This window comes from Poecilia reticulata, chromosome 22 (genome assembly GCF_904066995.2).
Source record: "Poecilia reticulata chromosome 22, P_reticulata-male-v2, whole genome shotgun sequence".
In the NCBI taxonomy this organism is placed as follows: Eukaryota; Metazoa; Chordata; class Actinopteri; order Cyprinodontiformes; family Poeciliidae; genus Poecilia; species Poecilia reticulata.
In genome coordinates, this window is record NC_088851.1 from 20,372,762 (window position 1) to 20,397,581 (window position 24,820).

The 24,820-nt window shown below is 39.4% G+C and overlaps 3 protein-coding genes across 3 annotated transcripts in view; 2 read left to right on the forward strand and 1 right to left on the reverse strand.

Annotated features, from left to right (window-relative positions):
* The window catches only part of gabrb1 (gamma-aminobutyric acid type A receptor subunit beta1), a 39,801-nt gene extending 35,289 nt beyond the window's left edge, over positions 1–4,512 (forward strand). Inside the window, exon 9 of the mRNA XM_008400159.3 lies at positions 242–4,512. Within this exon, the coding sequence (XP_008398381.1) occupies positions 242–583 (342 nt within the window). The 3' untranslated portion in view covers positions 584–4,512. The remainder of the gene's footprint in view (positions 1–241) is intronic.
* Positions 4,513–7,306: 2,794 nt separating this feature from the next.
* On the reverse strand, positions 7,307–11,396 carry commd8 (COMM domain containing 8). Its single transcript, XM_081602938.1, has 5 exons — positions 11,244–11,396; positions 8,507–8,662; positions 8,275–8,427; positions 7,818–7,973; positions 7,307–7,426 (listed from the first exon to the last, which is right to left on the reverse strand). The coding sequence occupies exons 1-5, from the start codon at positions 11,286–11,288 to the stop codon at positions 7,406–7,408; spliced, it is 531 nt and encodes a 176-aa protein (XP_081459064.1). The 5' UTR covers positions 11,289–11,396; the 3' UTR covers positions 7,307–7,405.
* Positions 11,397–11,414: 18 nt separating this feature from the next.
* Positions 11,415–24,820, forward strand: part of atp10d (ATPase phospholipid transporting 10D) — a 30,053-nt gene continuing 16,647 nt past the window's right edge. Inside the window, exons 1-3 of the mRNA XM_081602937.1 lie at positions 11,415–11,705; positions 15,723–16,072; positions 18,263–18,457. Of these exons, the coding sequence (XP_081459063.1) occupies positions 15,804–16,072; positions 18,263–18,457 (464 nt within the window). The 5' untranslated portion in view covers positions 11,415–11,705; positions 15,723–15,803. The remainder of the gene's footprint in view (positions 11,706–15,722; positions 16,073–18,262; positions 18,458–24,820) is intronic.

Below are 24,820 nucleotides of genomic sequence, written 5' to 3' on the forward strand. Positions count from 1 at the left end.
CCCTAACATCTAAGCTTTGCATAATGATTATGAATAATTTAGATTTATGGTGGATAAGGTGTTGCTGCTGGTGAACCTGGTGGTTAACCCCCAGGTGAACCACCTCAACCCCCTCAAATTGAAAGCAAGAATTGCAACAATGACAAGGCAGATGCCTGGAGGTGATTAGTAGATTTATTTTTGATTTAACCTTCTTTTTAGCTGAAAATAAAACTGAAATGTTGTCTTGTTTCCTTTTAAGGTCGACGCTCATGGCAACATCCTCCTGACGAACCTCCCCACTGAGATGGGGGGACCGGATATGATGGGCGCCCTCAACGATCCTCGGGCCACCATGTTTTCCTATGACAGTGCCAGCATACAGTACCGCAAGCCCATGACGAGCCGGGACCTGTATGGGCGGCCAGCCCTCGACCGGCCAATTGGACACAAGAAAAGCCGCCTGCGGAGGAGAGCCTCACAGCTGAAAGTCAAGATCCCAGACCTCACAGACGTCAACGCCATAGACAAGTGGTCCCGGGTCATCTTCCCGATCACATTCACCTTCTTCAACTTGGTCTACTGGCTGTATTACGTCCACTAGGGCAGTCGTTGTGAGCATGAGTGGTAGCTGATGGGTACTTTTTTTTTGTTTGTTTTTCAAGGGAAGCTCAATCCTGTACAGTAATGAAAGTAGAAGAGTTCAGCCCATTTGTACAAATCCTCTTTTGGAACAAGTAGTTCTGGTCTTTACAGTGTAAATACAATTTAATATATGAAATATATAAATCGATATATATAAAGACAGAGATATAATTTATTTAAAAAATTCAATTTTGCTGTGTACATACAGTTAGTTATAGAGAAAGAAGTAGTGGTGAATTAAAGACAGAAACGTTTCGGTATTTACAGGTTCAAAGATGCCAAAAACACATTGATGGCTTTTGTTTGTCTTCTTTTTCTTTTAGCCCTCATTTTTCATGTTAATAGAAGTCAACTTTTGTTTGCTTACAATGCAAAAAACTAAATAGAAACCGAACAAAAACACAAGGTAACTCCAACAGGATTAAACTCCAGCAGATTAAGGTTATTTTGGAACAAAGAGAGACAAAATATAAGACTGATGTAGAGACAGATTAAACTCTCCATCCATCCATGCATACTTACTACATCCGTAACCAAACCAATCCATCAATCCCTCTCTCGTCTTATAAAATCAAAGTGTTGCCAAGTCAGAAGGAATATATAATCCTTTCACTTCTGTTTCTGCCTCCAAGGCTCCTCCCAGTGAGCTGTACCTGGAAAGCCTTCCAGCCGAGGCCTCCTGATCAGAAGATCTTGTCCTTTAGGACGTGATCCATAACTAATGACCAAGGGTGAAGGTGGGAAGGTGGACAATAAATCCAGAGCTTAGCCTGAAGCTCAGCTCAGTTTGGTCTTCACCATGATAGACAGCAACAACACCTTCATTACTCCAGGCAAAGTCTAATCCATCTGTTAATTTCCTGCTCCATCTTGCCATCACCTGGGACAAAGCACCAATATACTTCCTGAGTTCCTAGACCCAGGATCACTGGGGTCCCTCCATAACATTAAAGTGGTTCTGCTGAACGAATTTTGTTCTTGATCTAGTTCTCACTGGTCGCTGACCTTTTTGTTGTTTGTAGAAAATTGATGCACATTGAAGATTAACTAGAATTGTTAAACCTGCTAAAATTAGGCTTTACTATTCATAAATGCCGGCAATATTCTGCCCTAGAGCTGCAAGTTGAAGTCTGGTATCTCACCTGACGACCTGCTGAATCAGTTCTTCATCAGGGAACCATCTGAATCGACCTTAACAGATATGTGAAAGTCACACATTGAACCAGACTCCAGGATTTAGAGTACTCATGGATGAAAACCTCTACTGTAAATTAATAACTCTGGTGCTGTTGTTTGAAACTTAAACTACAGCTAACTTTTTGATCCCATCCAGTGAGCTCTGTGCCGTTTGTGCATTAAACAGCATTTGAGTTGCAGCTGTAGGTTTCCCAGCTTGGGTTTATCCCAGTTTAGATGATGTTTCAGTAAAGATCTGTTGTATTTTTGCCTCTCTTTCTGCTGGCCTTATGTTTATGGAGACGGTACAACTAAGTTTCATTTTATTTACAAAATGGAAACTTCTTTTTATTATGCCGCTGTTTAAAGATTTCACAGCCAGAGATAGGAATATATTGGAAAACTGGTGCTTATATTTTCTACTGCAGAAGTCCCACAATTTTTTATGAAAGGCGCCAAGTCATCTGGCTTTTCAGCAGTAAAGGCCTCTTTTGGCATTTAGAACTGCGTCACATGACTTTGGATTCTGCAGCAGAGAGAAGCGATTAATTTTGCTCATCTACAGAGACAAATACTTCCTTTTGAAAAAGTCCACCGAAATTTATCTTAGAACAATTCTAATCTTGTTATGCTCATATATTTTAGCTCATTTGGAGATGTAGAATAGATTTTTATCATCTAAAAATGTTACTTTTTTAAATTTAAAGTGGCAAATTCCAAACTATGCTTTTTTTTGTCTCATTAATTTTACACTTCTTGACAAAACAGTTTAGCACCCAGGGAGTGGTGGAAATTAAATTAACTGTTGTATTGCTGTATTTCTTGCAGGGTGTGGACCTCCTTTAGGCTTGGATATCAGGCTTGATACAGACACTGTGTCTTCTGCTGCAGCAGGGTGGCCCATATCTTTGCTTTGGCACTGATTCTTAGCTGATTCCTTGTATGCTTGCTGGATTGCAGAAGCTCAGAGTCCCTTATTTATAATATGATACAACTTGTCTTCAGTCCTTACCTCTCTGTGATCAAACCACTACAAATGCAGCCGTCTTCGCTCTGTTGGTAATGCCACTCTATGCATAACATAAGACAACACAAGGTGCTGTAAAGAGTGATTCCAGAGAGGTCGTCGTAATGTTTGGAGCACAATGGAGTGATCCTCATTACTGTGGTTAGTCTTGGATGACTGGAACCTTCATTTAATCTTCCCAGAGCCCATTAGTTCAAACATCTGACCACTGAAAGGTCTGTTTACTGGACTAGGTTGAGTAGACTGTGGGCCTCTGGGCTACACAGTTACAATAGATTGTTGGTTTTTACATGTTTGAGTTAGGTTAGAGTCAGTGATGTGACATAATCGTGTTAAAATCGTTGCGCATTGCTTATCTATATGAAAATTTAACTGATGAAAATCACTTCATTTGATATGAGCTTAGAAAATAAAATTCAGTGTTTGCGAAAAATCTCTTGAATCAGACCCATCTTTTCTGAATAAGAAAAAGAGGGTGATGGGGTGAAAATCTTGGGATGCTTAGCTAATCCACCTCTTGGCTCCTTTTTTATTATCCAGCTCAGTCTTTACCATTCACATGCTGGTAATCTACATGCTACGGTTTCCTAAACTCATGCAAACAAACAATGCAAGCTCTTTTAAAATTCATCCAGTTGTAATGCATCGGTCTCTGTCTCTTGACCTTCTCTCTTTGTTCTGTCTTGTGCTCTGGTTAGTGCCAGATGCCAGCACTTATGCTCTGTGGTGGCCATTCGAAATGTTCCAACTCCATAGGAATAGAATCATGTCCATCTGTCACTGTTCTACATGTGGACCAAATTACACCTTGATCAGGCCATTCCTTCTGGAAGCTAATCTGTTTTTCGTCAGTCAGCGTATTATAAAGTCTTTTAAAAATTAATATTTGTTTTAATCCTGTTCTGAGTTATAATTCTTTTAAATTCACTTTTCTGCATATGATTTTTCTTAAGAATTACCATTCCGTTCAAACAAGGCAAAATTAATCCCAACATGTTTTTCTTTGTTGTTGTTTTCGTTACGTGAAAGTAATGATCCTCAGATGAAAGACTGCAAGTTTCATGAGGGCTTTAATCACAGAGAAACAAATAAAAACCAGACAAGCTTCTGCTGGACTCGATCACAGCGGTCTGCTCTTTCTGTACGGCTGAACTTTGTGCCTTTATACCAAGAATCTCAACATTTTACAGGGTTATCTTATGAGCGGTAAGGAAAACATGTTGAGCTTTTTCTAGAACAAGATGAATTGGAAACAGAACTCATTTCTCAGACTCCAATGTATGTTACCATTATCTAAGCGTAGATTGTAGTGAGACATTCCAGCATTATGACGACAATCTTTCAAAGAAAAAAGGAACGGATGCGTGGCTTTCCTGACGGAACAAAGGAAGCACCAGATATGGACGGACCTCTTTTCTGTGGACGGAGGAGCTAATGGATACAGCAACTGGTTTCCCTGCAGGCTGCAGCTGCAGACAGAGGATGAAGCTTCTGATCCTTTAAAGTGATGTTCCACATGTGCACTCAAGTGGAACGGCCTGTGCGGATTTCAGCAAACGCCAGACACCATGTGTGACTGGCTGTGTGTGGAAGGTGAAAGAATGCCATGAACGGGCATCATTTGTGTCAACTTACAGAGAATTAAGAGTTCAAATAAAGCTGCTGAGATCTCTGCATACAAACTGCTTTGTGGTTCATTTATTTTCACTTTGCTGAATACTTGTGTGCAAGGCTGTGTTTTTCAGCCAATTTTCCAGAAAATATTTTGTCAGCATATGCCCTCAGTCCATGCATCAAATGATTAGATGCGTCCTAATAGCTGAGTTAATGAGGCTGCTAAAAGCCTAAATGTGTCCCTGTGCACAGCTGAACGAGCAGCTTCAGCACGTTAAGTAATCATTATCTGGAGGGAGATGACGTCAGAAAATACTTGTAAAGATCTTTATTTCTCTTTAAAAAAAAAGACCAATATCACCAGTTGTGTTTGGAGTTGTGCTGGCTTGTTTCATTCGAGATGGTGACCACTACTGCCACCTGCTGTCCACAACCCACGGGTCAGTTGATTCTCCACAATTGAGGAAGTAAGCCCAAAGAAGTTTCTTATGCGTTTGTCTCAGTTTTAAGTAACAATAGCCCCACCTGTATCACAGAGACAAGTTTGTGTGTGTTTACCCCTTTTGTCCAATCCAAACAGATTTTAGTGGAAACCTGAAGAGTTTCCAATATGGAGATGGAGCACCTGGAAAAGATTCTGATGAATAAGGATGGAGATATACGTTGAAGGTAGTGAATTTGGTCTTTAACATTTTCTTAGGCCTCTTTTGTTAGTCCAAGTACACCAACTTCAGTATGAGCTTTCGGCAGCTAACAATGAAAAAAAAAATCAAAATAAAGTAAATCGCCATAAAAATGCTCATAATCAAACTTTTGATAAATTCTGAATATTTTAAATTATTTCACTTTAATAATAGCTATTCAATTTCCTGATTATCTCTGAAGATAAAGAATAGTATGTTGAATCACCTGTTGTTTAAATTCCAGAGTTTAATCTGCTTTGATTCCCACCAGCCAAAAAGAATCTTATCAACTGTTAACAAAGTCGACCATCATAGAATGATTTTCCTGAGATTTGCTCTCTTGTGCCATTTGGCTAGTTGTCCTTTGCAGAGTGGTTGCATGATATCAAAATAACCCTCATTCAATACAGTTTATTTGATGTGTAAGCTTTGGTTCTTTTGGCCATTATTCAACCAGGAACATTAAGTGTTGAAGTGTAGGATAGAAAGCGCATGCTAGATCAAAAGAAAAAAAAAACCTCTGAGCTAAAACTTGCATTTGTGCTATCAAATTATTTAGTCAAGGTTTCAGAGAGCTATTTGTTTTTTTGTTTTTTTACAATTTTAACAATAACTCTTTTAGAAGGCCATCTGTAAGTATTTTATAGTGAAACCTGCAGCCTGGACTCTTTCTTTAAACTCCAGCATGACTCTGCTCATGTGAGAGGTCAGGTCTTTACAGAAAATGAGGCAGCGTGCTGATGCCATTAGCCCAGTTAGCACGTCTGCAGCTGTCAGCACTCAGGCTCTTTCCCATGATTAACTGGACACTCTGGAGTGAAGACTAACATCATTACCACATTTAACTTGGCTCTGTCTGTCAGCATTTGTTCCAATTCTCATTAATAATCAGTCAGACTGACCGGGAAACTTTAAACATTACTTCCTCCGTCTCATAGCTCCTTCTAGCTTCTACCCCTTCTTCTACTGTTTTCCAGCATGTTCCTTAGTGCTGTACTTGCTGAGATCTTTGCCTGCTCTTTTGGCTTTAAAATATCTGATTTTCTTGCATACAGCTACAGTTTGTGTCCAAACCAACGGCAATTCATCTTCCAGTGGATTTTCTTTTTCTATTAGGGCCACAATTTAAGCTCTATTGATGAATCAGTTGTTTTTTTTTTTTATCAATGACTTCTGATAACTCAAGCTTCATTTAAAACATCCCAAACTGACAACTCTGCCTCTGTGCTTCAGGTTGTACAAGGTTACTTTTTTCCTTGAACCCCATTGTTGCTTCTGCAGCAACTCTGTTGCTGTTGACCATTTGGTTATGTGAGCCATTACACACCTTGACATGTGTTTTTAGTCTGAGAGTCAGAGATCACTGTTGCTAGGATTATATTTGTTCACCGAAATTCCTCCAAAATTCTCCCTGAATATGGTTTCATCATATTCAGGACTGTTGAGGAAGAGAGGGGAAATCCAGTCCAGCTTTCTTTGACGAACATTGTTGCCAGATTGGTGATTTTCTAACACATTGGTTGTCTTAACAGGCTGCATAGTGGCACAGTTGGTGGCACCGTTTCATTGCAGGAAAAAGGTCCTGGGTGAGTCATGGGTACGCTGGCAGCCTCCCACAGTCCAAAAAGCTGAGTTATGTTAATCAGTTTCTAAATTGAGAGAGAGATGTGTGTACATATGGCAGTGTGTCCAGGATGTATTCTGTCTCTCATGCCTAATGACTGTTGTAGATAGACGCTGGCCTCCCAGAATGGTGATATTCTGAATAAATTTCACACTTGTATCATTATTTCACTTTCTAATTCTAACAATCAGCACAAATAATTTTCCTAATTGTCCATTCCTTTAGATCAGGCTGATGAAAATTTGCAAATGAATTGACGAGACGATACATAGAATATATTTTAAAATCTCTCAGTAGGCCAGGACATTCATCAACAATGGCTTCAACTTTATTTTCTGGCCAAATCTTTTCCATATTCAAATTTCCAGAGGTCTTAATTGAATTGTAGAAAGGATGATGCAAATTTGATAAATTACAGGATCGATGGGTAGATGAGTGAATGAACTGATGGAGCAGGTGGATGGACGGGTTGCAACATCAATGGATTATGGAAAAATGGTGTGGATGATTGAACGACATCCTAACTTTTCTATTGATCTTCGACAAACTTCCACAGAATCAGAAAGGAAAATATGGATTTTATTATGGAACAAAAGGCATCAAAAACATTAAGTTATTATTACATCAAAAACATCAGCTTCTTTTCGGATCAGTCCATCATTTCAGCTGCAGCACCACCTGAAAGACATTTAAAAAAAGATCGTCACATCACTTAGGACTAGGGATGAATTCCAAACCAACAGCTTCTGCCTTCACTCTGTTCCTCAAGAAAGACCTAGAGAGAATCTTGTGATAATGCTGCCCCCTACTGTTTAAACTGCATCAGTTTTCAGATGACATCGTTTAGGCACTTTAAATTGCCTTGTTGCTGAAAATGTGCTTTACAAATGAAATCGCCTTGCCTAGGTTTAAAACCTAAACTCCATTAAGCTGAGGAGCGACGTGAAAGCGTTAATCATGACTGGAGTGTTCATCAGCATGAGCCTATGTAGAGCTGCACTCAGGGTAAACAGGGTGTCATGTTTCGCAGTCACACGTTGATAAGGTGACACGTTCCCTTTGTGCGTACCTTGTTAGCAGCCTCTAGTGAGCTGATGAGCGTGCTCACTTCCTCTCTGTTCAGCTCCATGGTGATGGGCCGAAGCGCTCCGTTCTCCCTCACATCCAGACAGAGGCTGATGAGCGGCGTGTTCAGAGACGAGATCTTATCGCTGGACAAAGCCAGCTGCAGAGGATGAAGGGAAAGAGAGGCTTTGCAGAAAACTCAAAGCAGGCAGATTTGTGCAAAGTTTTTGTTCATTTAGGGTAATTTTTCTGCAAGACAGTTTAGCGGATGCCTCAAAATTCCTAGTGTTCCTGGTTAACGTTTGGGTTTAATGTCGGCACAAGGAGCAGGGAAACATGCTATAAGAGCCTACTTTTAATAACTACAAGAGCTTTGTTTTGAGGTGTTGATTATTACCCAAGACACCCAGTTTAACTCATTAGGGATGCAGACTAACGCCAAATGCTGATGTTTGACTGACCTTCAGCTGCCAGTCAAAATCCTGCAAGGTTGCAGAGGAGATGCTGCTGGTTCTGTCCAGCAGAGCACGCCGGATCTCTTCCCATCGTGCTCTGAGAACGCTCAGCACCGCCTCGGCGTGGCTGTGATCTGCATCCGACAGTTTAGCCAGGACCTGCACAGAACCAACAGGACAAGATGTGACGACCTGAGCCGAGGGGCAAAAAAACGCCGGCCTCGCCTGCTCCGCTCACCTCTTCATCTGGGATGTCGTTCCCCACCGCCAGGCGGAACAAGCTGGTCAAGAAGTCTAGTAGCTGCAGCCACTCCTCCAGGCTCCAGGTGGTGCTGTAATCACTCCTGCATGGAGGCTCCCGCCCACACAGCCCATCCACCACTCTGTGACACAGCTAGAAACATCAACAGCAGACCAGTGTTTCCCTTTGACTTTGGCTGATTTATATTTTAAAAGGAGATGAAAGGAAAGTTATATTTTGCCTTTAATCTCAACTGTTCAATATTCAGACAAAAAAAAAAAAAAAAGATGCATCAAACAATCGGTCAATTTTTCCACATGGGTTGTGCAGGTGTGAGACAATGAGAAACTCTTCACTGAAAACGTTTTTTCACCCTTTAATGCAACATGTTTTCTGTTCCTCAAGGAACAAGTGGGATTGGATTCAAAACTACAACCTCTGATGAAGCAATCTATAGCACTTTTTAATTATTTATGTTCATTATGCTTTAACATTAAATTAGGGCTGAAACGATTCCTCGAGTCATTCGAGTACCTCGACTATTAAAATTCCTCGAGGAAAATTGACCTGCCTCGAAGCTTCGTTAATTTATGTTTTATCATTTAGCGCACCGTGTTTCAGCCGGAACATTATTTGCGTTGCGCGGAGCTCTGACTTCCGCCTCTGAGTTGTTGACGGAAGCTACGTGTTAGCGGCATAACGTCCAATCTTCAAGTTCGGCCCGCGGGGATTTTACTGATTGGTGATAATTCCGGGTTTTCATCGTTTTTGTGGGACCAATAAACATCCTTAAAATGACCGGCGCGATGCCGGGAGTTCGGCAGCCTTTCTGCTCCGGAGCTGCTGGTTGAACGGCGGGAAGAAGCTGAGGAGGATTTATACAGGTGAGCGGAGAGACTGAACACGGCGGGCGGCTGAGGGTTGATGCTTACAGGGTAAGAGCAGCTTTACGGACGAACCGCACAATAAACTTATATCATCCCGGTCTGAACAAATGGGAGGCGGAACATGGCTGGTAGATGAGTTTCTGAGCGGAGGAGCCGTAAATATCCCGTATTGCTCCACAGGTCTACAAAAAAGTAACTGGTAGGGAAGCTCAAATGTGGAAAAAATAGACTGATGTTGATATCCGATAGTAACACTGGTGTTATGGAAGATTTACCAATATTTTATTTCATAATTGTTTTTATCCGATTACTCGATTAATCGTAAGAAAAATCTATAGATTACTCGATTACTAAAATAATCGTTTACAACACCCCTACATTAAATTAAATCAAAGTTTACATATGACTTTGAATGAGTTGTAGTTGATTACAAGAAGAGCTGAAATCAGTATCTTTTGGTAAAACACTGATCAGTTAATCAAAAGACTCTAGGAGGTGTTTGAATTAATTGTTTCTAGACATGTAGATGTTTTAATGTTCCAAAAATGATCAAGTATCAAGTCTGTGTACATTTTCACCCGTACCTGCTGTGCTTGGAAAAGCTTTCATACTGCTTCAACTTTTTCATAAGGTGTCACAATATAGCCACAAATATCAGCAATTTTGTTTTAAGAATTCGTATCTTATCACCACAAACTAATGCATACTTATGAATTGAAAGGAAAATCAAGATTGCATTCTCCTAAATAAAAATTTAAAAATACAGATGTCGTGAATAAAGTTGTGGAGAAATTTAAAGTTTAGTTAAGTTGTAAAACAATATCCCAATTTTTGAACGTCTCACAAAGCTTTGTTCAATCTACCTCCTGCCAACCTGCCTCGACGTAATCGTCCATCTAAACCAGGGAAATGATGTGTTTCTGCTGCTTTCACACAGCTTATTCAAATAGCTGAATTTATTTCTTCGCATGTCCTCGAGATCTACTGGCCCATTTGTTTAGGAAAACCTCTACAAGACGCAGAACTAACTGTGAACACCTCAGAAAGGCCAGGGAAGGAGAACATTATTCAGATAAGCAGCTAAGAGAGCCACGGTGACCCTGAAAGAGTTTCAGAGATCCACACCTCTGGTTGGAAACTCGGGGCAGCTATTGATCCATGTCTCAAATCTGCCCTCTATTGAAGTGACGGGAAGAAAGCTTCTCTAGTAAAATGTAAACAAAATGCTAAGTTTTAGCATCCATGAATGGAAGTAATGAAGAATACACAAAAATCTGAACACTGATATCTTTAGGGTGACGTCAGCATTATGCTGCGGTCAGGCTTTTTGTCATCCGGGACAGTTGAGCAGTTAAGATCATGTAGTCTGAGGTAAATGCAGGACAATCCTGGTAGACCACAGAAGCTACAACATATTTAAGACTTGGACTGAGGTTCACCTCCCAACAGAAGAACAACCCTAACAGTACAGTCAGAATGACAATTGGATAGATAGATCGCAGTTCATTTGTGCGTTAGAATGAATGAACTGCGATGTATGGACCAGTCAAAGTCCACACATACATCTCGTTGTTGTTTTCCGCAAGTCTGACTGAGCTGTAGATATTTTGCAAACACTATTGGCAAATATTTTAGTCTCGGGGTGTGAAACGCCGTTTGGAGATGTGCCTAAAAACAGAACAGATCATAGCAGTGAAAGGTGGTTCTGCAAATACTGACTTCAATCACATTAGGTTGGAAACAAAACGTCAGAATCTCATAGTTTAAAGTATAAATCAGGTTAATAACATCTGTTCACACATATTTTATCAAACATGAATCATAACTCAAATAAGTTTCATGCTCACTTTGACGCAATCTGTTGCTGATATTCTGCTCAGAATCTCCATCATGTTTTCACCCTCTTCCGCCGAGCTGCTTCTGGTCAGCTGATCTCTATCACGTGACTGGACGAGCCGCGTTCACTTGTAGTAGGAAAAAATACTGTTCCCCCCCCACCCCTCTCCGTCAACCTTCAAGTCACGGGAAATAGAGCGTTGTTCAGTTCCTCTCCGAACAGAGGAGCTGTCTCATTGCCTTTTGAGACAAAGCGCCGGATGTACCAGCTCAAGTAGTTGCAAACCCGCCCGCAAAAAGAGGAGAGGAGCGTGTTCGTCACCACTTATTTACCAGGGGGACGTGTCTTGCATCCTGCTTCTTTTAGTTTCAAGTCTTTTGTCCTTTTGTTGCGACTCCAGAGATGTGACATAAAAGATCCAGCCGACAGCAGTCGTCGAGCCCACCGGCCACGGATGGAAACAAACAGCTGGGTACGTAAGGAGGAGTAAGGGGTAACGGGAAGCTGGTTTCCAGGAGGGAGACATGAGTGGAGGCTGTGAAGTTTGTTTTGTTCACAGCTGCAATTCAAGTGATAGACAGCAGGCCTCCGACTGTCCTGGAAGTAAACAGCGTCCTTTAGGTTCAGGAAAGCTGTTATCATGAAAAAGTCCTGACATCTTTGAAAGGGGTGCGAGGTTTACAGACTTCCTGCGGGTCTTTTAGAGATTTTCTTTTCTTTATTTGGACTTTGGCAAATTTATGCGTAGTTTCAGTTCAGTTTCTCTAAGAGATTGTTCGGAGTATTTCTGTCAGGTGTGTACATGAAATCTTTGCCCTTCCCTTGTTTGCAAAATAAATCATACTCAGCTGTTCTGGATGGAGGATGTGTAAACAGTAATTTTCAAGTCTTCTCACAGATACTCATCTTGATTTAGTTCAGGACTTTGACTGGGCTGTTCTATCGAATATGCTCTTGCTTTAACTGAATGTAGGCTTGGTGGAAGGGAAATCTCCAGCTTCCCTATTGTTGCTTATGAGAGGAATAGTGTTTTTTCATACAGGCCAAAAATATTACGTTTTATTGCCATCTGATCTGCGCGTCTTCTTTTATTTTGTCCCCAACATGGCTTGTCACTTTCTTTTTCAGCAATGCCTTTCTTCTTGCCACTCGTCCTTCAGGACAGGATTTGTGGAGTTTGCAACAAATAGTTGTTGTATCAACAGGTTTTTACATCTGAGTTGTGCATCTCTCCTCCAAAGGCTATCCTAAACATCTGCAGAGCTTAATCTGTAATGTGCCTGCTGTATCTTTTGGCCTTCAGATGTTATTTCCTCACTAATAAACCTCAGACCTTCACAGAATGGCTGAAAAAACACATCAACTCTACTAATTAAATGAGTTTGGAGGGGCATAAAGGGTACGAAATATAAACATGCACATACAAACCACACTCATTCTAATTTTATCCACAAAATAAGTAAAATACACATATAATTTTCTTTACAATTATGGGCTACCTTGTGCCAAAATCCAGATGAAGTATATAGAAATTTGTTTTTATAACATGACAAATTGAGGAAAAGTTAAAAAATTACTATTGCATGGCACATCCCTACTATTTAAATGTTTATCTATCAAATTATTCTTAAAAAGGTAGAAATCAAATATTATTCTGAAACTGAGAGGAAAAGCAACCATAGTAAATAATGCGCATCTAGTTCATAGCTGTTCTGGATGTTGGAGCATCCAGAACAGGTTGGTATACTCTGTAAATGATATAGGGTGTGCTGTTTGCTGATGCTGAACCCTAATCCCAATGCAAACAAAGGTTTAAGAATAACAAAGACCCGTTGCTGAACTTTGGATCATGTTAAATAAAAAATGAAAGAACTAACTTCAGATTATCTGGAGGCTTTTATCTATCTGCTAGCCTTGGCTTCAGATATGTCGGCCTCTGTTATTTAAGGAGAAATAAACCAGAATCGTCTTTTGATTCAACCTTTTCCCAATGACTGTTTTATTGTCAGGTTCTCCTGATAATAAGAAGGAAAAGCTGTTTTTTATCACCAGTTTTAATAAATCAGTCTCAGAACTGCAAAGATAAACCCAACTGATCTTGTGACCACACTGGCTTCACTTCTCAGAAATCCTCTTTCAGTTCTGCTTTACGTCCAGTAAGCCTGGTTTGCCAAAGATAGAACTCACATCCTTTACTTAGTGCTCAATGGATTAATATGGTTTAATTCTGTCGAGAACTTCACCTACTGACTTTGACCTGAAACATTTGAAACCCAAACAGTGAGTTGGGGGGAGGAATTGGTTATTAATCATGATGACAGTTTCTCTTCGTGGAGTTTGACAGCATTCATTCGACTTAGCCAAACTCGGAACAATTTAGATCGGTGAAGATCTAAAAAGAAAAATTTTACATTAACACAAGTTGGGGAAAGTCTGAAAGAGCCATTTCTGTGATGATCAGTTCATCTAATTGAACATAAGGGTTACAATTAATAAAAATCTCCTGTTCTAGAATTTACCCCTTCAGCTTGACAAAAATATTTCAACTAACCAAAATGGAGAATCCAAATTCTTTCTGAACAAAATGTTAATGGTCAGATGACACTAAAATTGACTGATTTGGCAACAGTGGTCCCCCTTTGGAAGAAGACAAGGTGAGGCCTTAAACCTAAGAACACTTTGCCAATTCTCAAGCAAGGTGGTGGAAGCTTCATGCTGTGGGACTGTTTCACTGCTAGTTGCATTGCCTCTAGCTTATGGAATACTAAAGAAGGAATACCTCAAATAAGCTTCTAAATGGAAAAAAAATAAACAAAACTGAGTGTTCCAACTGGACAACATATGCTAACATACACCCAAACTTATTCCTACAGGTCTGAGATAAAACCTTTATGGACTTTGTTTAAAAGCTGAGTCAATGCCAAGAAGCCTGCCAATGAAATTGAACTTTACCACTTCAACCAAAATGAGCGGTCAACTATTAAGCCAGAATTATGTCAGAATGTTAGCTATTGCTACATAGCAAAAAGTAGGGGTACAAATTTCTAGGAGATATTTGACCTTATACTAACAGGGATGTTTACATGTTTGTCTAAATATATATTCTTAACCATTTGGAAAAATCTCTAATTTAATCAAGTTTTTAAAATAGACCTCAAGACATTATAAATCAATTTAGCTTCAATGCTGTCTTATTGTAGGTTTTAAAATACTACAGGGCTAGTATTTTCACAGTAAAGCATTTTATTGACATATCCAAAATATTCCAAAGTTTAAACATTAAGCTGTGCTGCGAATTGGGGGAGGGGAGACGTTTCAGCACTCCTTTCCTGTGATCATCACAAACAAGAATTTTCCTTATGTCATCTGTAAATAAAGCAGATGGCATAAGTGAAGGTTAGCAGGTTTGGCCTGTTGCACGGCTGCAAAGAGTTCTGACCTAGACGAGCTTTGGACTTGAAGAAGAAAATGTCATTTGTTCTGCAGCCAAGATGGCAACTAAAGACATTAAATTCTCATCATATGATATGACTGAAAGGGCTGCTGCTATTCTGTTCGTACTGTCACCGCTGCAGGGAAAAAATCCGACCGCAACCATTTCCCACGTGAGAACCTGAGATTTTTCTGTAAAATATGAGAAAACGGGAAAGATGAATAAAACTGATGGAGTAATTTGAATATAGAAGGGTATTAGAGCTTTTGGGGAAAAAAAACGAATTCTGACAGTTTTCACAGAATTCTGTAGTTAATCTCAGAATTCAAACTTTGATCTCAGATTTCTAAGAATTCAGAATGTAATCTAAAGATTTAGACTTTAATTCCAGAATTATTTTTGTTAAATTACCCTAATCCTCTACTGTATTGGAGGGACAGTAGACAGGGGCATCTCAAAAACTTAGAATATCATGAAGTAAAACTCATTTTACAAAGATTGCAAAAAAATAAAAATCCAAAATACAGTTTTTCTGAAAATGTGATTAGTATGCAAGATTGCTTAAATATAATTCAATACAAAATGTTATACTGTAAAGTATATATCACAGTACATAATATGCATTCAATGCTTGATCAAGCCTTCTTTAAAAATGAGAACTCCTGTATTCAGGTGGAGGACCTGTACCAAGATGGTTTCCTTGTTTTTTGTCTCTTTACTGTAGCTGAAACCTGTTTGCCTACATCGTCTTTATTCTAGGAACTGTCTTCCTCTGTTGGATGCAGAAATAAATGAAAACACCTTTTGTTCTAGACGAGGTCATGCTGTCATTGTGTTGAAACAAGGGAAGAAGAAAAGGGAAATGCATTTTGATGCGGATTGTGTCACATCGCAATTGAGGCAAAACTTGTTAGAACTTTGTGTTGTCTTTCTTCGTGAATATTCTCTGTAGGTGACAATGTGTGTCGGTTATTTAACACTCAACCTTGATTTAGACCAGGTCAATCAAAATGTCAGAGAGGATTTTAAACAGATTTATTTGTTTTACGTCCGCAGAAGGACGTCGTTGAGAGAGTTGAGGAAGAAGCCGGAGTTCCACGCGGGAGTGGGGGCCCGGCCGCAGCTCGGGCTGCGTAGATGGAGCGCTTCCACTGGGTGCGACATCGCTGTCGGCAGCTTCTGGCCGTAGACTCAGAGCGAGGCTGGTACTCTCCGCCTGATGGCCTTCCGAGCAAAAGCTCCCCTCACAGGGTCAGCGGCAGGAGGAGGACGGTGTTGGCCCGCCACGGCCCCCACCAGCAGGAATATGAAGCCATGTCCAAGAAGTACAAGGGCAACGGCATCCGCACGACGAAATACACTCTGTTGACATTTATCCCTATGAACCTGTTCCAGCAGTTCCACAGGTCAGTAATTCTAGATATTGACATTGGACAAAAAGTGGAATCAATGCTAATATAATCAAGATACATTGCTAATATCCTAAAATGAAATGTCACTAAGAGGTTTGTGCTGAATATTGGCTGTACAAGCTTGCTCGTACAGTTTTTTTGGTGTACAATTTCCATTTAGCAAACAGAACACAGGAAGTTGTAAAAATGTAAGTTTGTAGAGTTTAAAGGTTGCATAAAACATGTCATTTGATAAAGCAGTTACTGTAAATGAAGGAAAAACTTTATGATCTCGATGAGATGAGCTTGGAAGCTGCGCTGGAAGGTCTGTCTGAACTACTTCGGTAAGAACTTATTCTGAAATCTGAACAGATAATTAGCTGTGTCAGAAAGTTTGAAAAGTTATTTCATCCAACCTTGGATTTGATTTCTGAATTGAGAATCCTCACCTTGTCTCTGAGGTGAATTCAGTCATCCCATGGAAAAGCTTTTTTTTTTTTTTTATCTGTATGTTATTCTTTCTGTTATGATCCACATCTTATTACCTTAATTGAGGGTTAAAATGTAGACTAAACATAAATTTCAGAACATTTTGTCTCAGATCCTTCTTTATCAAGACGGATCAGAGAAACGTTATCCAGCAAACCATCTCCTGTCCCATCATGCCAACAATCAGGACTAAGACACCAAAATACTTAGTTTTCCGCACAGTCATTCCAGAACCAACGTATAGGAAGTATTACACACTTGACTTAAGGAGACTTTAAGATATGTACAAACCCACAGTTAACCCTTAAAAAGCTAGGTGAATGCTTAAAGAAAGAGACTTAGGATGGAAATGTATCTCCAGTCTGACCTGAGAATGCCTTGAGAACCGGCAGGAGGAGCTGGAGTGTCACTGCAGCTCAGGATGACCTGAACTCCTTCCTAGAAACTGAAAGTTTTACAGATCTGTGTTCTTAAGGTAAACTTGGACTTTGTCAGAATGGGGAAGAAGTGTTTGTGAACAGCAGTTCCAAGTTCTCCCGCATGTTCTCGGTTGGATTTAGGTCTGGACTTTCACTAGGTACAGGGAAGTGCTTTGATCTCTTACAGCTCTAGATGAATGTTGAAGAGTGTTGTCTTGAAAGATCAACCTCTGCCCCAGTCTCATGTCTTTTAGTCTCTTAAAATCTTTCTTTGCAGGATTGCATTCCATTTAGCTTCATTCCTCTTCCCAGTTTTTAATGTAGGCCAAAAATGCAGTTATGAACACCTTCCTGTATGATCATGTCCCAGGAGGTTTGTGGTTGTATCATACCGTTTCTGTTTTCAGAAGATGGCTGGGGAAATGCTCTGGAAGAAGAAAGCCTGTAATATTGTTTTTAACCTAACTATGCTTTAAACCTCTCCACCACTGTCTCTCTGTTGTGTGCTATGTTCCTAGCTCTTTGAGATCCTGATTGTTAAATAATGATCTCTAACAAACCTCTGAGGCCTTCACAGACTGTTGGATTTACACTGTGATTAAATTACACACAGTTGGACTGCATTTATTAATTGGGTAACTTCCAAAGGGAATTTGCTGTACTGGGTTTTGTTGAGAGTAATATTTCATTGAGATGCACACCACACTTTTCAGATTTGTTTTTATAAAGTACATTTTAATACATCTGTCATTTAGTTCTAATTACTTTTTTTTCCCTATTTGATAACGTTGTGATGTTAATAACAATTTGTGGTTGTAATGGGTAAAATGGCTTACAGTTTTGCCACAATAGCATTTATCATTTGATAATGATAAATGTGACAGTAGTAACTATGACTCGGACATCATAGCCCTGCAAAATCAAATACCGCTCTTGAAAACATGGATTTGTAAAAAGGTTCTTCAGGACAACAAACCGTAGGGTTTAATGAATTTGTATCATTAAACTGCACACACTAGCTGTATTTAATTATATTTTCAAATTTATCAATATTTATTGATACTCCCATTGAATAAACAGCAGAGAAAATAGCATAAATGATAATCGACAACACAGACAATTTTATGGTTTTCTATAAATTGGAATTTGTTGTGACAGTGGTAAATCAAAAGTCTTACCATGACAAGAAATTGATCATGATGAACAAATGTTCACCCCTATAGCCTGGTCCACCCTCCTTGATGGTCCCACTGACTACACAGTCCTTCAAGATAACATGTTCCTTTGGTCTCCACAGGGCGGCCAACCTTTACTTCCTGTTCCTGGCGTTGCTTAACTGGGTTCCCGTGGTGGAGGCCTTTGAGAAGGAGATCACAATGATCCCTCTGCTGGTGGTTCTCACGGTTATCGCCATCAAAGATGCACTGGAGGACTACAGACGGTACTTGTTCGACAAGAAGGTCAACAACAACTTGGTGCGCGTGTTCTGCGGGTGAGTTCACCCAAACTCAAATCTTCTACTTCCCTCCATCCAAAGCATTTGCAGTTTAGAAATGTTGCAGATGAATGAGCAAATGTTGCAGATGAATGAGCCTGTGTTATTTCAAGTGGAAATTTAAAGTAGCATGTTTTAAATGAAAGTGAAACAGTTGAATTAAAACATGAGCCGAAATTGAAATTAGTTTGTTTCGTTTTGAGCAAAAAAATAAAATAAAATAAAATGGTGGTTGAAACAAAGCTACAACAGGAACTTTAAGATCTTAGGTGAATGTTTGCTGTCTGACAATGTTTGGGGAACTGAATATGCTTTATGCATGTGACTAATGAAATGGCTGAATACATGTACTTGAAAAGATCATGCTTTATTGTTCTGGTCCTAACAGAACGATATGTTAGGACCATATGGAGCAATCAAATCCCTGATGTTTTATGGAACTTTATTGTTAATGACTTCATATGGAAGAAGGAGAATTTTAAATTCTTTTCTCAAATGAACAAGAAGCCAATGAAGAGAAGCTGAAATTAGAGTAATATAATCTCTCCTTTTACTGGATTATTTTTAACCTCTTGATCGCATATATATGCAACACTACTTGAAATAGTTTATCTGGATCTGAATTTTACAGAGATTATAAAAGGAAGTCCTGGAAACTCACTAAGTTACATGTCATGAGACCAAGGTTCCTTACTTGAATACTGAAAGCCATGTTAATGCCATCTAGAGCTGTTTTTCAGATACTGCCGTGTCTGAATTTAGCAGTAAAAAATTGAAATTCATCCAGGGTTTTATGCCACCAAGAAGATAACCCTGGTTTTATATTGCAAATTTAATTACAGTTCTTGATAATTTTTGGTAAATTTGGTGTGACGAACCTTTTATTGTACTGATGTATTACTTTTTGAGGTGAAATACAGGAAAAATGCAGGATGCACCTGCAGCACTCTTGGAAGTAGTTCATCATATTTGCCTCAAGTGTCGCACATTTTATAAAATAAGAAAAGTTTTTTGGTTGTATTCTTACTGTGTGCACATCTTTCTGCCCCAAAGATATTAGAATTTAATCAAAGATTATGGATTGGTTTATGTGGTTGACGAAGGCTGTAGTTTCATTACTTTAGGTCTGGACAACAAATCCCACAATTTCACAGCTCAGTGCTGAGAGATGTTTCTAATAGCCTGTAAGATTAAGCCAGGAAAGCACTTAAGCAGTCTGTGAGAGCTTGCTTATGGTTTCAATTGGTTTTAAGTAGTTTTCACCACAACATGCAGTTTGCACTGTAATCTACCACCTTGTTACAATAAATGAAACTGCTCTTGGCTGAATGGGCAATATGGCTAATCCAATTTGCTAATAGAGTTTGCAGTCTCACCATGTATAATTTTACACGAGAAAAGGTTTAGAAAAACTAATATTGCTGGTATGAAATGTCGGAGTTTGAGTTGCTTTAAATCTTATTTAATGGTTATATGTATTTATTTTTTCTGCAAATTGATTTCAATATGACTTCTGTTTGCTTGAGGTAAGGTACCAAATAGCAAGGTATGTCTTGGGACTCTTTTCTCAGAATAAAGCATTGGGTAGCAGCACCAATGTTTCACATTTTGTAAGAAAATAAATATTTACCACAAAGATGCATTACACAAAGTAGTTGGTTTTCTCTAAAACGGCTGAGCTTTACTTCATTTTGAAAATTGTAGTTTTAAACAGTTTCCTCTTATTGAGGTCTATTGATGGGGCTTCTTCAATTTCCGCATCTTAATTTTTGTGTCCTGAAACAAACCAATTCAATGTTTCCTGTAACGTTGAGAAAACTTCTTTCAGGCTTCTTTCAGACAGCTGAACATGCTTGAAGGGGTAGGACTGTGATACGCTATACTTGCCACAGCACATGAAATTGTTGTTCTTTTTTTTTCTGACAACTTAAGAACTCCACACTATAAGTGCTATCACTGGACATTCAAGTGATGATGTCAAAGTAACATTTTTTAAAACCTCTGTGCATGCATCTTGAACAATCTAATCTTTTTAATGAGAGAGTCAAAATTGGGTATCAACATGATTTCCTTGGACTCTTAATTTAAAGTAGCATTGCAATATCCGTTGTGCATTGAGGGTGTCTACAAAAATGCTTTTATTCTCTCTGGACTGCTTTTCTTGAGAAGTTCTCTTGGTGGAGGTGAAAAATGGACTCAAGGAAGGTTAGGTTAAAGACTCAAGAAAGTAGGAAAGGATCCTTATGGGTAAAATCTGGATCTTGCTTGTTCAGTTTTAAAGAAACAAAAGACTTACAAAGTGATCCTTAAGCATACCTTTATCCCCATCTAAGCTCCTGGAAGTTGGTTTTCCTTTTTTCTCTATGTTGGTCAGGAAGTCACAGTTGATCTACAGCTTTGTATTTAATGAAAGCCATCTCTGTAGATCTGCAGCTTTGATCTTTGGTAAGTTTCTTCAAAGTAATTGGAAGCACGTGGCCTTTTCAGCTGTTTGGCACTCTGTTTGTTACATTTGGTTGCATTATCTATCGGTCTTCGGAGGTGGCTGTAAAAGTTGAACCTTGGTCTTGCTCTGTGGAGGAGTGGCACTGAAGCGCGTCATTCATGCCAGTAACTCTTCCAATCCAACCTTTTCCCGGTGTTTCTGTGCTTCAGCAGGATGTGGTGGACAGATCAAAATAATCTGATCCGGATAAAGGAAGAACAAACTCTAGATGAAAACTACTCCTTGGATAGAACATTGAAGACAAGAGGGTTGTATTTCAGAATCACAGACCTCTAGGTTGGATTTCACTGCCGCAGTAGACCAATGTATAGCTTGGAGCGGCCGACTGGGACATACAAGGAACACCTGAAGAAGAGGAGGACCGTAGTGCCTTCCTTCACTGAAGATGAGGAGCTGAAGCAACTTCTAAAGTTGTACCAAAGCAACAAGATCCGGACCACAAAGTATTCCTTCCTGTCCTTCCTTCCCAAGAATCTGTTTGAGCAGCTCCATCGGTTTGCCAATGTTTACTTTATCTTCCTTGCTGCCTTAAACTTTATCCCGATTGTGGAGGCCTTTGAGCCAGAAGTTTCGCTGATTCCCATTTTACTAGTGCTGTCAGTCACAGCTGTTAAGGACATCTTTGAGGACCACCGCAGGTTTAAATCGGATCGCTTAATCAACAACCTCCTCTGTCAAGTCTACTGCAGGTTTGTCCTCTTTCAAACTTTAACAGATTTTGTCAAATTGGAAATGAGAATCTCCCCTCTTTTACTTACCAAAACTTCTCTCCAAAAGTTAAAGAATAACTCTTTTGGCTTGAAAAGTTCTAGAAGGTAATGACAAAAAATGTATAGTACTTGGCGCCGTTAGCGCTATAAACTTGGTTTATTTTTAACAAAGGCAGCCAGCAGTACCTTTGTTCTAACCTAGAGAACACTGCCGCAGTAGATCGATGTATAGCTTCTAACCTAGAAAAGTCAAAACAGTCAAAACCTAGAGAACAAATGTACTAAGAATAGTTTAATGTGTTAGAGTCCAAAGAAGCTGTGAGCTTGAATTTAAATGTATACAGGATGTTGATGTCTTTGATACCGATTGAATTTGTTTTAGAAATGAAGGTATTGAAAACTAAAACTTTTTCAGCTGTTTTAGTTTTGACTCTTCTACGAATAACAAATATACCAGAAAATAAAAGGTAAGGCCATTAGGGGACTTCGACTTAGCTATTTGTAGTACGGTCTAAAATTAATCAGATAAACAAAACAGGAAACCCTAACACTGAGTTATGAAATATTTAGAAAAAATAGTTGCACCTGGACTCATTCAGTAGCAAAGTCATGCATAATTTTTTTTCTACTCATGATGGAAGTGTGAGCTCCTAATGTATAAAAGAATTAGAAAAATACATGACTGCTTGGAATAGCTGTGGTAATCGAAAGTACTACAGCTATTGAGCACTTTCAAATGTATTTAGGTCCTAAGACAGTATGACTTTATTTGACCTTAAAAGTAAAATACAATTCATTTCATCCTTTTTTTTATAAATACACACAGCAGGACTGTGTTTTGTAACTTGTTAGCTTTATGTAGTTTCATTGATAAAACCGGGTATCACCAGCATCAACGTTGAAGTGAATATTAAATTTGCTGATTAGAGTCCAATGGAAGCATGCAGAGAGAAATGTTTTCCAGGCCTTGAACTCTGAGGATCCACAGAATTACCTTTTAAGCAAGAGAGAACCTCTTACCCAGGGGAATACTGTGTCAAGCAGAAAATAAAGGAAAATAAAACTATTTTAAAATCTTTGTTCAATGCAGTGAACAAGTCTGATTCATTGCAGACCGTCTTGATAAAGCCACAAATGAATGGGGCTTGACCGGAGACCTATTGCTCCAGTCTGTCATGGTAAATAAGTAGTTCAGCTGGATGGTGAGGTTCTGGATTTACTGGTCTTTCTGTGTTCCAACTCTCAGCTGTGGTCATGAGTTATAAGGACTGAAAGAACAAGATCCTGGATCCAAGACCCTGAAAAGCTGCCAAGACTGCCTGGAAAGCTTAGGGAATAGATGAGAAACTCCATCGTCTGGGGAATATGCAGAGTAAACCAACTGCTTATCCACATTAAAATTAGTCGTAGAAGTTGGTTCATCTGACTTTTAGACCAAAGATAACTTTGGAGTTTTTGTAAGGCACATTCTACTGGGACTCAGTGGAAATATATTCCCTCAACCATTTAGATGCTTGAATTGAAGTGTTTCAATCACTTCCTTTGAAACAGGTGTATAAAATCCAGTAACATGGCTTTTTCTAAGAACCTTTGTAAATGAATGCATTGTGCATTAAGTGATTTCTTTCTGCAGTCAATAGCTACAGACCTCCTGACTATACAGCACTAATATATGTTCTATGCAGTGACAGAGCCTTCTTCTCAGTTTGACAATACAATGGACATTTCTAGCTTTGAGTAAACAATGCGGCTTGGATCCATTTTTAGTGTATTGACATGTACTTTTTCAACGTGCTTAGAAGTATTTTATAGTTGCATGCTTTTAACTTTTTGACAACTGTTTGGTCCCTTCCTCTTCTTACATTAGAGGACCAAAGTACAAAGGGAAGTTCTTAAGGATATTTATAAGCAAGTTTAGTGAGGAAGAACTTGACTAGGCTGTTCAGGGTGTTTACTTCAGATTTATAGGACTTCTTTACAATTAAGTGGAGTGGAGACTGGAAAAGACATATTTTTCTTTTGTCCAACATCAGTGTCTGACCTTACTAATGCATTCCTGTAAATGCACTCCCAAACCTTATGTTTCTTAGCAGAGTTAAAGCTGTTATTGTTGTGTGTGAGGTAAACAATTTCAGTTTGTCCATAAAGTGCAGGTGAAACTATTGATCGTAATCATTTATTGGTCAGTGTTTTGTATGTTTATTGGTCTTGCAGTAAACAAGAACACCCAGGTCAGTGTATTTAAAGTGTCATAAACTGGCATAACATGAGTAAACATGCACTTTGAACACTTACAGTCTGCCTTTAGGTTGCAATACATATGGCCAGCATGTCAAAGAAGACCTGGAAGTTTATTATCCTTACAAGATGTCTGAAGAAATCGGGGGAATGTCCAGTCAGAGCTGGACTTTCATCAGTCTGTTTTTCTAAATGTTATTTTTGTGTTCAATGACAGATATGTCATTGATTATTAACAAGAAGTTATCGCTGAATATCTTGAACATCTTATCTCCACACTAAATGGTATCTGTGCAATAACAGTCTATCATCCGGCTGTGCTATTGCCTGAAAACTGTGTCAGAGAGCAAGTATAAAAATGCTCATTGGTAGAAAGCAACAAATTACTTAATAAATTGTCAGTACGGCTGCACAGTGGCGCAGTTGGTAGAGCTGTTGCCTTGCAGCAAGAAGGTTCTGGGTTCGATTCCCGGCCCCGGTCTGTCTGCATGGAGTTTGCATGTTCTCCCTGTGCATGCGTGGGTTTTCTCCGGGTACTCCGGCTTCCTCCCACAGTCCAAAAACATGACTGTTAGGTTAATTGGCCTTTCCAAATTGCCCCTAGGTGTGAGTGTGTGTGTGCATGGTTGTTTGTCCTGTGTGTCTCTGTGTTGCCCTGCGACAGACTGGCGACCTGTCCAGGGTGTACCCCGCCTCTCGCCCGGCACGCCAGCTGGAGATGGGCACCAGCAACCCTCCCGACCCCACTAAGGGACAAGGGTGCAGGAAAATGGATGGATGGATGGAAATTGTCAGTACCCGGCTTATCCAGTGTGATGTTTTACAACTGTTGTTTAATTCCAAATGTACATCTAGACTGTGATGTACGTGTATAGAGTTAAGCTTACAGGTGTGTTTGGCTGTATT